General features: G+C 43.3%; 2 protein-coding genes across 3 annotated transcripts; one reads left to right on the top strand and one right to left on the bottom strand.

Annotated features, from left to right (window-relative positions):
• The first annotated feature begins 202 nt into the window (after positions 1–202).
• On the top strand, positions 203–1,422 carry LOC101754504 (protein CUP-SHAPED COTYLEDON 1). Its single transcript, XM_022826614.1, has 3 exons — positions 203–398; positions 479–807; positions 910–1,422. The coding sequence occupies exons 1-3, from the start codon at positions 203–205 to the stop codon at positions 1,420–1,422; spliced, it is 1,038 nt and encodes a 345-aa protein (XP_022682349.1).
• Positions 1,423–7,379: 5,957 nt separating this feature from the next.
• On the bottom strand, positions 7,380–10,565 carry LOC101783128 (transcription factor bHLH162). 2 transcript variants are annotated; one of them, XM_004967903.2, is made up of 4 exons: positions 10,418–10,565; positions 10,014–10,268; positions 9,046–9,462; positions 7,380–7,793 (listed from the first exon to the last, which is right to left on the bottom strand). In XM_004967903.2, the coding sequence occupies exons 2-4, from the start codon at positions 10,206–10,208 to the stop codon at positions 7,728–7,730; spliced, it is 678 nt and encodes a 225-aa protein (XP_004967960.1). In that variant the 5' UTR covers positions 10,209–10,268; positions 10,418–10,565; the 3' UTR covers positions 7,380–7,727. The 2 variants fall into 2 exon arrangements, with proteins under 2 accessions (XP_004967960.1, XP_012701590.1); XM_012846136.2 differs by lacking the exon at positions 10,418–10,565 and having other exon boundaries at positions 10,014–10,382.
• Between the last annotated feature and the right edge of the window lie 2,599 nt (positions 10,566–13,164).

Genomic DNA, 13,164 nt, shown 5'->3' with positions numbered 1-13,164 from the left:
TCCTACTATTTGCATCAAAATAATCTAGCCCGCATCTACCTCAAGCTCTGACAGAGAGATCGAGGATAATCGGTGGACCAAGAAGTGTTTGCACATGTTGGTTCACTTCTTTATTTTTTCCAATATTCTTTATATTCCTTATTGCTTATCCTGGTTGTTTGCTTAACTTGTTAGTGATTCTAATCATAATGAGCAGAGAAGCATGGGAGGACAAAAGGTGCAACCAAAAGGGATGAGCATCAAGGATGGCCTTCAGCTGCCTCCAGGGTTTCGGTTCTACCCTAGCGATGAGGAGATAATCACCTTCTACCTCAAGCCCAAGGTTCATCAAAGCAACTTCTCTTGCACTGCCATTGGAGAGGTTGACTTGAATAGGATCGAGCCATGGGAACTGTCTGGTACACACTCTACACATATATATCCTGTTCATATGGTCCATGGTCACACTATAGTGAGTTATCCTTGAATCATTATGTAGGCAAGGCGAAGATGGGGGACAAAGAGTGGTACTTCTTTTATCTGAAGGACCGTAAGTACCCAACGGGAAAGAGGACGAACCGGGCCACGAAGGGCGGCTACTGGAAGGCCACGGGGAAGGATAGAGAGATCTATAGGGCCGCAAAAAAGGATGAGCTACCGCTGCTTGTTGGCATGAAGAAGACACTCGTCTTCTACAAGGGTAGGGCTCCCACTGGCAAAAAGACCGACTGGGTCATGCACGAGTTCAGGCTTGAAGGCACCAATAAGGTCCCCTGCCCTGCATCTAGCTCAACTTCCACTACTACCATTAAATCATCTTCTTCCGAGGTGGTAGTAGCTAGCACTTCCATACATGCATTCATTATTATTCTTGTTGTGTCTACACTAACCTAATTTCATTGTTGGTTTACATATATCAAATTAATGCAGGATGAATGGGTGGTCTGTCGCGTGTTTGACAAGACCACTAGGGTAAAGAGGGAACCTGCACTACCATTGTTCAACATGGCCATGACTGGCGGTGGAATTGACCAGAGTAGCATCTCTATGCCTATGCCGCTACAATTTTCCATGCTATCAGACTTCACAATGGACCCAGCGGCATCCTACTACTCCACCGTTGACGCAAGATCCTTAGCGGTGCCACCTGTAATGCCACCTTTGTCAGGCATGGGCAACATCGGTCTTCAAGTGGCTAGCACCTTGTTTGGGAACTCGATGGTTGTGGCGCCGCCGATGTCCATCTACCACCAGATGGGCATGGGAGCAGAAGGCGCTAGCAGCTTCCTAGGTGCATCGAAGAGTGGACCTTCTTTGATGGTGTCACAAAAGGACACAGGGGTAGACCATGACCAGGCCAATGCTGATGAGATATCACAGATGATTTCTGCAAACCCAGAGTCCGTGGCCACCAAGGACATGGATGGCATCTGGAAATACTAAAGTGAAGAGGGAAGCCGAGACAATGGGTCACATAAATATATTATGCCTATAGCTACATCGCATTTTGTGAAATAATGCATGGTTTCTATATTTTGGTAACTAGCTAAGCTAATTATGTATATGCTTGTACTATTCGAAGCACTGTATTGTTGCATGCATGTCTATATGTGTTTGTTCTTAATAATTGGTGGGGATGTGTGCATGTATGTGTATGTATATTTCAAGGACTATCTAAGATATATGTTGATGGATGTACTGTATGAGCATATTGAAGTTTGTGACATATATTACCATATGGGATATAAATATGTTGTTTAATTATAAATTTGATTGTGGTTTTACATGGAATTATGTGCTATTTATATTTGTAAATTCTTTACTATTTTTTTGAATTATGTCTATGGTTGGGCATGTGATGTGCCATAGATTTTCCTAAAATCCCTAATAAGCCCTCTTTGCTCCTGTGTCACTCATCCTACGGGGTGCTTCAGGTAGCCACTCATTCTTAACAACCCTTCCCTGGGTTTTTCCTATCTGGTGCAGCGAAACCAAGCTGTCAGAAGCCAACATGGCTACAAGGACGGCGGTCACAAGGCCTTTGACCTCTCCTTCTCATCTCTCTCTCTCCCCTCTCTCTAACACACACAACTTTTATGATGCCGCGCACATCAGCATGGATATTTGTAGAGCTGTCTAACGAGGGAGATGACGGCAATGGCGACAACCTCACTAGGTTCTATGCGACGATGCTCGTATCCACATGGAGATGTAAACTCTTGTATCAAATTTGATTCCGCCTTGTCATCTACCGTCTACCATAGCCCGGTTTGGGTGCTCGATATGATGGGGTGGTGCAGATCTGCGATATCTGGGTCCTTGGATGGTTGGGCTGCCGAGATCCGGGCATGGTGCTGGTGATGGTGCTATGAGCAACTCCAACCCACCTCCTACTTTTGGCCCCTATTTCACCTAAATGAGAGTCTCCCATCCAATTTCTCTCTCCTATTTCATAATGATCTTAAACAATCCAGTCATATTTGCCCTTCTATATTCAACTCTTCCATATTTTATTCATATCAAGTAACTACCATGAGTCATTTACTATGCATTGTATCAATAAGTAATCTTCTTTAGGTAATGGAAGATGATATTCCGACTTCAGAAATTCTCTTTTGAGAATGCATCGGACCATAAACATTGCAATGAGCTACATGTTCTAAGAGAGCTTGTAGCCGACACATCAGAAGATCTGATGTACCAAAGAGAAATAACAAAATAAAAGAAAAAAGAAACTCAAAATTTGTAACAAAGCTACTTAGATAATCTACCTATGTGGCTTGTTTTGTAAAATTACCTCCCAATGAACCAACTTCTCCTCATTAGGTGAAATCAAAACCAAAGCATGAGCCATATCCAACAATGGGGAAGTGAAGCAACTCCATTTGTTGATTGACATTATAACCACCAAACCAAGACTGCAGCAAAACCATCCACACTTCTACTAACATAAGCAGCAGCTAGCGGGGATAAATAAGATACCAATTGCCGTTGAAGAATCAAAGTTAGGCAGCAACATTACCCGCATGAAGTACACCACCACTCAAAAGCCTCCAAAACGACGCCTCTACTGAGGAAACAATGATAGTCACTGCTGACAGTTCCTGCTAGGGCAAAGTTTTCACCTGGAGACCTAGTGATGTGGTGGGATTGGGACACATTGGTGGCGCCCTCAAGAAGGAAAACAACACCTAAAGGCATCATTGCCATCGAAGCTGGCTCTAAAGCCATGATGGTTTTCACCACCGCATCCTAGCCAACCACAACATATCCCCAAGGGGTCAACTAAGCACGTCCCAGACAATGCCATCGTCAATTATTGGAGGCCAAAGTACGTGAAACCCGATGTTGATGAAGTGCATCCCATACCACACGCACACGCCACACAGCGAGATCCAAAGCACCTATTTCAAGCACGACGCTTGTGATTGTAATCACTGGAGTCCACACTAGCGCACCTGGAAGTTGGGTGGGGTGTGGGCGTCGTCGCTTGGCCGGAGATAGCCACCGCCTCCCTGATGCCATATCTGGACACACACGGATCAGGGGGCCAAACGCACATGTCCAATTGCCACCGTGAGTTCTGAAGGCACCGTCTCCGGCCCGAATCCCACAAGAAATCGTGAGGAACCACCAGATCTGCGTGGAAGGGACTGAATCGAGTCACAAACAAAGATGGTTGGGAGGAGGAGGAGGAATGGAGAAAATCCTCCTGCCGCCGCCTTCTTAGAGTCTGCGCGGGCTTCCAGCAATGCTCTCCGACAACAGCGAGGTACATGAAGGAGTGGGGAGGGGCTTGTGGGGCGGCGACGGTTGGGCTCGAGTCATCCTCGGTGTTCTAGCATCTAGATTCTAGCCTCAATAAGTAATTTGGAGATGCAAAATTAAAACTGCGGAAGAATATTGGATCAATCTTTCCCAAATCCTCTCTCCCTCCAATCCCCTCTCCCAATTTCTTTATGGAGCTACTAGTGCCCAGATGTCCGATGGAAATTTTCTTATCGGTCGCTCCATCACAACAGTGAAAATTAACTTCTGCAACATTACAAATTATTGTCTGCAACACTAAAAATACGTGAATAAAAATGACTCTTGCGTCCTATTCGAGGATAGAAAATTCCCGCCGCAACATGGCACCATGTTTCATGCAACATCCTCGGAGGGAGACATCACGTACAAACAAAGTTTGCAACATCAAGATTTACCTATTGTAACATTTTAAAAATATATTCATAACATATTAAAAATACTATTACAACATTCTAAAAGTATATTTTTATTCAAAAAATATCAGTAAAGTAAATATAATTAGTTAATTAGAGTAGAAAGGTGAAACATGAAAAAAAAATAACTATTGAAACATCTAAGATAAATTTTGCAACATTCCAAAATAGTTTTTGAAACTTCCTGTCACATGTCTGACATCCCAAAAATAACCACCTCAACATCACATATTAATAAAAATTGCCTACATATGTCGTTATAAAAAATCAAAGTACAACAATATACAATTCTAAATTTCTTATTTATGTTTCTTTTAAAATATAAAATACTAACTTATGGTACAAATGAATAATTCACCATGTAGACCATGTATATATGTATCTAGGAATCGACGCGAACAATGATTTTCATGTTCAACACATAGCTCAAACTAATGGTGCAATTAAACACGTATCAAACATACATAGAGGTGCAATGCAAACTAAAAAAATATGTAGATGACAATTTTTCTCATGGACGAGAAGACCCCTTCTGTCGGTGTTTTATACCGGGCAAATCTATTAAGGAGTATCCGAGGTAGTAAATTGATCGGTGGAGGAATCGTCGAACCTGAAGCATTATGGTTTCACATGGGACAAAGACACAGATTTATACAGGTTTGGGCCGCCAGAGCAGCGTACGTAATATTCTACGTCTTGTTTGGGGTGGAGTATATTACGCACTGCGCTTGGGTGTATGAGGTATGAGCCTCATGTTGTTCGGTATCGATCTTGGGACCTATGCCCTCCTTTATATATCCTAGGGGCAAGGTCATATAACAAGTCTCCTAGTCATTTACAACAGAATATAGGAGTCCTAGTATAATTATTGGAGAATTCTAGTAGGATTCTATCATGTTCCTTCCTTGCGGGTATGTCGGGTGCCTATCCCCACATCTTCTTTCGTGGAGAAGCTTCGTGGTGGAAACACCGTCAAGGTGATTAGAAGGGAGGAAGTTGTGAGTCTTTCCTTTGTGTAATAAGCTTCCCATCCGAATCCGCGAGATCCTTTGTGGCGAGCTAAAAAGCGCTGAAGCTCGAGCGTAGATCAGCGCAACGTTTCTCTTGTCTTCATCCGTAGGCACGTTTGTGGGTCCATGTAAGGTAACCGCTTACCTGTCCTTTTCACTTACATGGACGTTATTGGTGCCATCCATTTTAACAACCAGAAATTACTGTGCTTCACAAGCGGGCCCAGTACTACTAGTCGGTAAGACACAGTCACACGGTGGAGTACTGTAGTTCCGTAGCCAGCCCAATAAGACCTCTCCCGGTGGAGTACTGCTTCGGTCGTGATCGACTGGTCTATCGTGCTGGCCAACCGGCCGATCTCCCGGCCCAGCCACAAAGCTTGTGAACGCTGGGCTGGTCCTGGTACACGCCCATGCTGCCCCTCCTCTCTGCCGCGTGGCGTGTCCAACAACTGATGGCTATTGTGAGTCCTACAATTTGGGCCACAGGGCAAGATCAGACGTGCATCCACGTTGCTATGTGTACTAGTACGAGCGTATACTTATTAAGAGCGACATCAGGTCAGTTGCGTTCACAATCCTTCACTTCTGTATTCTCTGAAAATCCATAGCCATAGTGTAAGAACGAGGATTCCTGTTATCTTCCTAGCGTGGCGATCTCTCTCCGGGCCCGGCACCTCTGATAGACGGAGAGAGATCAGATAGAGTTGTTTGAAAAGATCAGAGAGCGATAGATGAGAGCAGCTGCAAGAACAGATCCATGGACTAATTTTTAATTTGGATCATATTGGATGTTTGATACTAATTAGAAGGATTAAACGTGAACTAATTATAAAACTAATTGCATAAGCCATGACTAATTCGCCAAACAAATCTATTAAGCCTAATTAATCTATGATTAGCACATATTTACTGTAGCATCATATTATTTAACTAATTAGGTTTAATAGATTCGTTTCGCGAATAAACCTTCATTTATAACCTTCATTTATGCAATTAATTTTGTAATTAATCTATATTTAATATTACTAATCAGTATCTAAACATTCGATGCAATAGCTACTGAACTTTAGTTCTGTCTCACGGTGTCATTTAGGGAGAGAAATAAAAATAATGTAGTCCATGCACGCTCTGCATGTCCTACTCTTCTAGAGTCTAGACAAGATGGCAGGAGTGCGCAGGGCGTGACATTGGTGACAAGAACATCGAATCTCTCTATACGATCTCTTCGTCGGATACACACACAAGGTGACAAAGGTGTGGCACGGCCCTGCACCGGCGTGTGTACACATATATGCATGCTATAGCTGTCTGGTACTGCAACACACACTTGCCATTCTGTTACATGTACGATGAATGCCGTGATGTGTAAGCTCAACAATCAACACACAAGTGCTGGAGAAAGAAAGAGAGTAAAAATCAGTTCTCATTCAAGAAATGGTAATAATGAAAAAAATCAATACACTGGCTACTCCCCTCCATCCTAAATTGTAGTTCTAAGACTTCATCTGTAATATAGATAGTATATATGAGTAATATATATAGGTGGTATAAAGGATATTAAGAGAAAAGAATAGAAATTGCATCTATGTAATTTATTTTTCTTTTTCTTTGAGGTGGTAATATGTTTTTCATTTGACAAGGTTATAGTGGCTCATTAATAATTAGAGTCATAATTATTATATTATCCTTACTAATACAAGGTTAGATCTTCTATACTATATACCATTGAGTGGTATAGTATGGAGCACCGTAAAAGAGCTCATTTTTAAGCGCTAAATCAGTTAATTATGGCATTGTTGTATCTATGGCAACGTGTCCCAAAGTAATACATGATTTTCTAGTTTTGGATGAAGTCCAAGCTCTATATGTCCTTGAAGATACAAGTTTCTCTTTTATCTTTCTTATCTCTATGCTATGTTAAAAGATAATTCTACATGAAACTCGTTTATTAATTATACGATACACTGGGAATAATCTAACTAAGCAACTCATGTTTTTTGTAGACATTATGGTTGTTATTGTTGTGCTTTATTTTGTCTTAAACCTCTGTAGGGTGTTCTTCAGAGCTATTTTCTCTAGCTTGCAGATGGTTTAGTTTATTTGGTAATCAAGGAACATTTTCGTCGTACAATGTGTTGGGAAATGAAAACGCAAAGAGAGAACGTATAATAGATCTGCGTACATGATTTCCCTTCTAACAACTTAATACATTCAGGAAAAATCTGATGTCTTGGTTATTATACCGCTGGTTCAGATATGTACATATGGACTTAGAGCGCGCTTGGTTCCCAACCACCACCTGCCACGCTGCAGGTGGGGCGGCGCCACAGAAATGTGGTTGTGCTTGGTTGATGATTATGCGTTGGCAGCCACCAGAAATGACAAACAGGATGCCGAGGTAGAAATCTCGCCACAAAGTATGGCGTCCATTTTTCACACCATACAAGCTGCAGCGGCACCACACCTGGGCGTGGCAATCGGTGGCTCAGAACCAAGCTGCCCCTTAGTAATATCATACTAATGCTCTTAGTCTTTCAGAAACCCTTGAAGCCTCTATGCCGATTCTCGAGCTAAAGGCCTGCGGTCAAGAAGGAGGGAATGCAATTACGATGAAGTTAGTACACTAGTGAAGATCACTTAAAATATAATATGTCCATGATAAGCTACCAGACTGCTGGAGAATGAACCTTCCGTCTACTACATTAGTGCCGGTTATAATTGGACCCGGTACTAATATGAGCATTAGTACCGGGTCTAACGACTAGTTCCCCAGGAGCCTTCCGTGACCCCCTTTAGTACCGGTTGGGAGCTCTACCGGTACTAAAGGCCACATATTAGTACCGGGTGGAGGCTCCACCCGATACTAATGGGTAACTTTTAATGGGTAACTTTTAGTATCAGTTGGAGCTCTCAACCTTATCTTCTAGATCTCCGCCACCCCCAAACTTCCTCTATCTCTGTCCTCCCCCTGCCTCCTTATCACCGCTCCCCTCACTTCTCTTTCTCCTCCCTCTCTCTCCCCCACCCCTCCCTCTCCTGCCGCCGCCCCCTCCTCCTCCCCTCTCCCACCCCTCCCCATCCCTCGCCCGCCGCCGCTGCCCCTCCCCTTCCCTCTCTGCTCGCCCTCACTGGCAGTGAGGAGTGGCAACGGGGCGAGGTGCAGGGCAGTGCTTGGGTGGCGGGGTGAGGTGCGGGGCGCGCGGAGGTGCTCGGCGACGGTGCGGGGGTGCAGCGGCGCACGGGGGAGCGGCGGCTAGCCGGAGGTAGCGCGACGCAGGGGTGCGGCGGCGGGGCATAGGTATTTTATTTTTTTCTGCTCTGGGGCGGACGACGGTGGGAGGGAGGGCGGTGGCGGGGCCGAGCCCGATTTCTTTGTTTTTTTAATACCCCTTTAGTACCGGTTATTTGACCCGGTACTAAAAGGCCCCCTTAATACCGAGGTAGCATTACTGGTTGCACAATCGGTACTAAAGGGGGTTAGGAACCGGTATTGGAGGCCCTTTTCCAGTACTGATAATAATATTCCCTCTCTGTTCTTAATACGTGTGACATTTAGGATAAGATAATAGTTCAAAATAAATTAATTAAAATGTCTGAAACATCAGTTATTTAAGAGCGGAGGTGAGTACTACACTTACCAACACCACCCTCTTGTATCCTAAGAATTCATGAAAAAAAAGTAGCAACGCATTTTGCAAGTGTGCGTATAATTATTTAATAGGATAAAAACTTGTGGAAGAATAGATCGACATACATACATATGCTGTAGAAATACGGGATACGTACCAAATTAAAGGAAAAATGTGTGGAAATTAAAAGCCTGCGCATACCCGAGAGTGGATGGTGTAGAAGATTTTACGGCCGGTGACGGAGAAGTTGGCGTTGATGATCTCGGCGCCTTCTTCCTCCAGCACGGTGACCACCTCGTGCAGCTTGAACGGCCGCGCCACGCTGCTGATGAGCACCACGTCAAGGCTCGACCCGTCGTGGTGTTGCCGAACCTCCACAACCGGCGGCGCCGCCGCCATGGCCTCCTCGTCGGCTTCTTCTGAACCCGCGCCGCCGCTGCTCGTTGTCGTCGTCGCGGCCAATGTCGAGGCTCCTCCTCCACCACTACCTCCTCCTCTCACGCCAGCCAAGAGCTGCGCGGAGCTCCTCTTCTGCTGCAGCTCGTCCACCCTTTCCTTGAGCTTCTTGATGTACGCAGCCGCTTCGTCCAGGCTAGCCTGCTGCTGGGTCAACGTATCCTGTACACACGTATAGAGATATACGCGCACACACACACTCAGCCCGTATTTTTTCCAACCTTAATTTGCACATTCTTGACTACTCAAGATGTTATTAGCACCTTAGAGAATAAAAAACAGTGCTAGAAAATGCAATTATCCGGTATGCGAAAACAATTTCGAGTATTCCATGCATCATCTAAGTATTGTTGATCTGAAGGAAGCAACATTTCCCAAAAAGAGTGCTAAATGCCCATGTAGGAGCCAACAGCTTTCATCAATACTATTTCATGTGATAAGGATGAATTAATAACCATAGTTAGTTAGTTAACCTTAGGTAAGGGTTCGATCTCAAAAAGCTGAACAATTAAAGAACAAATGCTAGCAGTAGAGTCATTCAAAATCTTGTGAAGAAGCTGAACCAATCTTAGTAAACCTGAAAAATCTGTCATCCGGACAGGAGAATTAGTTCATTATTTTAAGAAGATTCACATCAATTATTAGTGCTAGCTAATACTAGTAGCAGTTAGCAAATGAGTAATTAGTTGCTGATGCTACGAGCTGATGAGTACCTTGGAGGAGTAGTGTTCTTTGGGGATGAGGGAGGCGAGCTCGACGCAGAGGCTCTTCATGTGCTGCCTCCTCCTCCTCTCGACCTCCTTCCTCGCCACCGTCGTCGCCGCCGATGCGCCGCCGCTGCTGTTGCTCGCTCTGCTTCTCTTCCCTTCCGCTGCCGTACTGCCACTGCTGCTCCTCTTCACATCCATCTCCCCTACTACTTCTCTCACGTCTCTCTCTCTCTCTCTAGATCTGGGCCACGGGCAGAACTGCAGAGATCCGAAAAAGGGAAGCAAATTAAAGGAGTTTGCAACTATGCAAGCAGCAGTCTCATAGAGCCATAGTGATGAACTGAAGCAGTATATATCAGAGTATACTGCACACACGTTAGCTTGGAGAGATGCATATATAGGCTTACACGTATGTACACGTCTGATGCTATGAGTGAAGTCAACGAACGTGGGCAGCAACAGAGGTTACTGGAGAAGAAAGGTGGGAGAAGAACAAGAAGCCGAGGCTAGCTAGCTCCTAGCTGCTTCAGCTAATGGTGGTGGATGCAGGATGCGGTCGGATAAATAAGGAGAAGCCAGATGATATGGCTCCGCTTGTTTCCGCTTATAAGCGGCGTATCGATGGAAATAAGCGAGAATTCTGCTAAATATTTTACTTATTTCTACCGATTCTTGCTTGTGTGGTAAGCCGCTTCAGAAATTTGAACTACAAGGAGCGAAAAGTGAGGAACGAGAAAATCTTCGCTTAAATTATAATCCAAACGTAGCTAGGAGAAGCGTATCCAAACAGGACCATGCAAGGGCGCCTTGCTTGGCCGCATTATACACATACGGATCAAAGTGCTACTACTTTCTTGTTGGGTTCGGATATTTTAAGCACGTGTATTTTAAGTACAGTTCACACATGCTGTGTGTAGGGGTGGTAAAGGATCCTCTAATTTAACCTAGAAAATTTAAGGATCACGCTTAATAAGAAGCGGACCAAAATATTATATTATATGATTTTAAAAATTAAAATAGATATTGCTGAGTTGGATTGTGAATGAAATATGAGGGTCATGATCCATTTTAACCCCTAGCTGTGTGTGCGTGTGCACAGAGAGTGCCGGCCATCGCACAAATTAACCAGGACACAACCCCCTTATATGTCATGGACGATGGACCATGGAGGCATTGAACGAAAGAACCGGATAATGGGCAGAATCTAGTTGGATCTGCTCATGCTCCACAACAATAATATAATCACTGTTTTTATTTCCTCAAATTTCCATGGATCAGTTGATTTATCGGAAACACTCACTCCTCGAATTTTCCTAACAGTAACTGCGATTACTTCCTTCCATCAGAAATATAAGACCAGTGGTAATATAATATCTATAAAAATATAATATATTAAATAGAAAGAGTTGTATACATGCTATGAAAGTGCTTTTCATCAGAAAAATAATAATACCAATCGTGTGCTTTCAATATCTATACACTTTTAGACATTAATAACCGAAGATAAAATGTTATATCACTTAGGATAAACCTAGATGGACTTACATTTGTTATTAATAAAACAAGTAATTTAAAATTTTAAATGGAGCACAGAGCAAATTTGAAGAGTAAGGGGTGTTTGGATACGAGGTGCTAAACTTTAACAGTGTCACATGGGATGTTCAGATGCTAATTAGGAGAACTAAACATGAGCTAATTATAAAACTAATTGCAGAACCCTGTGCTAATTTGCGAGACAAATGTATTAAGCCTAATTAATCCATCATTAGCAATGGTTGCTGTAGCACCACATTATCAAATCATGGACTAATTAGGCTTAATAGATTCGTCTCACGAATTACACTCCATCTGTGCAATTAGTTTTATAATTAGTCAATGTTTAATACTCCTAATTAGCATCCAAACATCGGATGTGATGGGAGCCAAACAGGCCATAATTCACTTGCCTGTGTACACTCGTTGTCACAGAATAGTGTCACATTAATGGCACGACAGTACCTATGTGGAAGTAGCACAGCAATTTATTTTGTCGCGACTTGCTGTGTTGCTAGCTAGTATACCCCTCTATTTGAAATTATAAAACTTATTTCATTAGATTCGTATTCATAAATATTTTCTTATTGGCATACTTGTATATCACGTAAATAAATATAAATAAAGTAATTGTTGATCAGAGCCTTACCATAATGAAAAAAATACACCTTGCAAAAAGGAGGGAGTATGTTGTAACCTCTCCGAGTGCCACGGCATTTGCATTAAGTGTACTGACAATGACACTTATAGGACTTGTCTGGAAGAGATGTCATTAAATTTACGTGCCGGGACTTTGCTCCTAAATTTGACAAGGTTAGGTTAGTACTCGAGTCAGATTTTTTGTATAGTGAAATTTTTTGTATAGTCAAATTTCAGACACCAAATTGATGGCTCCCATTTTGGCCAACTTTGACCAACAAAATAAAACAAGGTGATAACTTTATGAGCCCAACTAAACGGTGTCCAAAGTTGGTAAAAATGGCCAAGCTTTGTCTTGGCAAGGTTTGGCACACCCTACATGTATCACTAGCATGTTTTCAAAGTTCCACTTTACTGAAACAGTTAGCCAAACCGGCACCGTACCCTGCCGTCTCACCTCTTGATATGACATCTTCCTTCAGCTAGCCATGATTCCTTTACCCTAAAAGCCTTGTAAATTTTCACACAATAATAGTTCTTCACGTGATCGGCAGCACTTTAATTGAAGCAGGGGCCACAATAGAGGACAAAGGGGTAGTCAGTGGGTATTAGTATCAAACCAAAGCCCTGATCATGGACTTCACAAAGGCTGCGATAGCTTAGAGAATGAAGGCCATGGTCCCTGGTGTGTGTTGTCCTAGGAAAAGCACTGCCACTGGTGCGATCGAGCCCTAGCGCCCCCCACCCCCTCCCCCCCACCCCCCACATTTCTTTCGTGCTAGCGTGATTCTGTCTCGCTTCTCAATAGCATATGCCTACGCCTTATCTCTTCACTTGACATACTCCCTGTAAACGTGTTTTGAGGCTCATCATAGGCTAAGGTGTGTTTGGTTGCTTGTATCATTTGATTTATGTATGGTATGATTCAAAATAATAATAATCCTTTTGTTTGGTTGGGTGAATGGTACCATCCCATCTAGAA

Source organism: Setaria italica, chromosome V (genome assembly GCF_000263155.2).
Source record: "Setaria italica strain Yugu1 chromosome V, Setaria_italica_v2.0, whole genome shotgun sequence".
Classification (NCBI taxonomy): Eukaryota; Viridiplantae; Streptophyta; class Magnoliopsida; order Poales; family Poaceae; genus Setaria; species Setaria italica.
The sequence above is the reverse complement of the archived record's forward strand: the minus strand, read 5'-3'. Positions and strand labels throughout refer to the sequence as shown.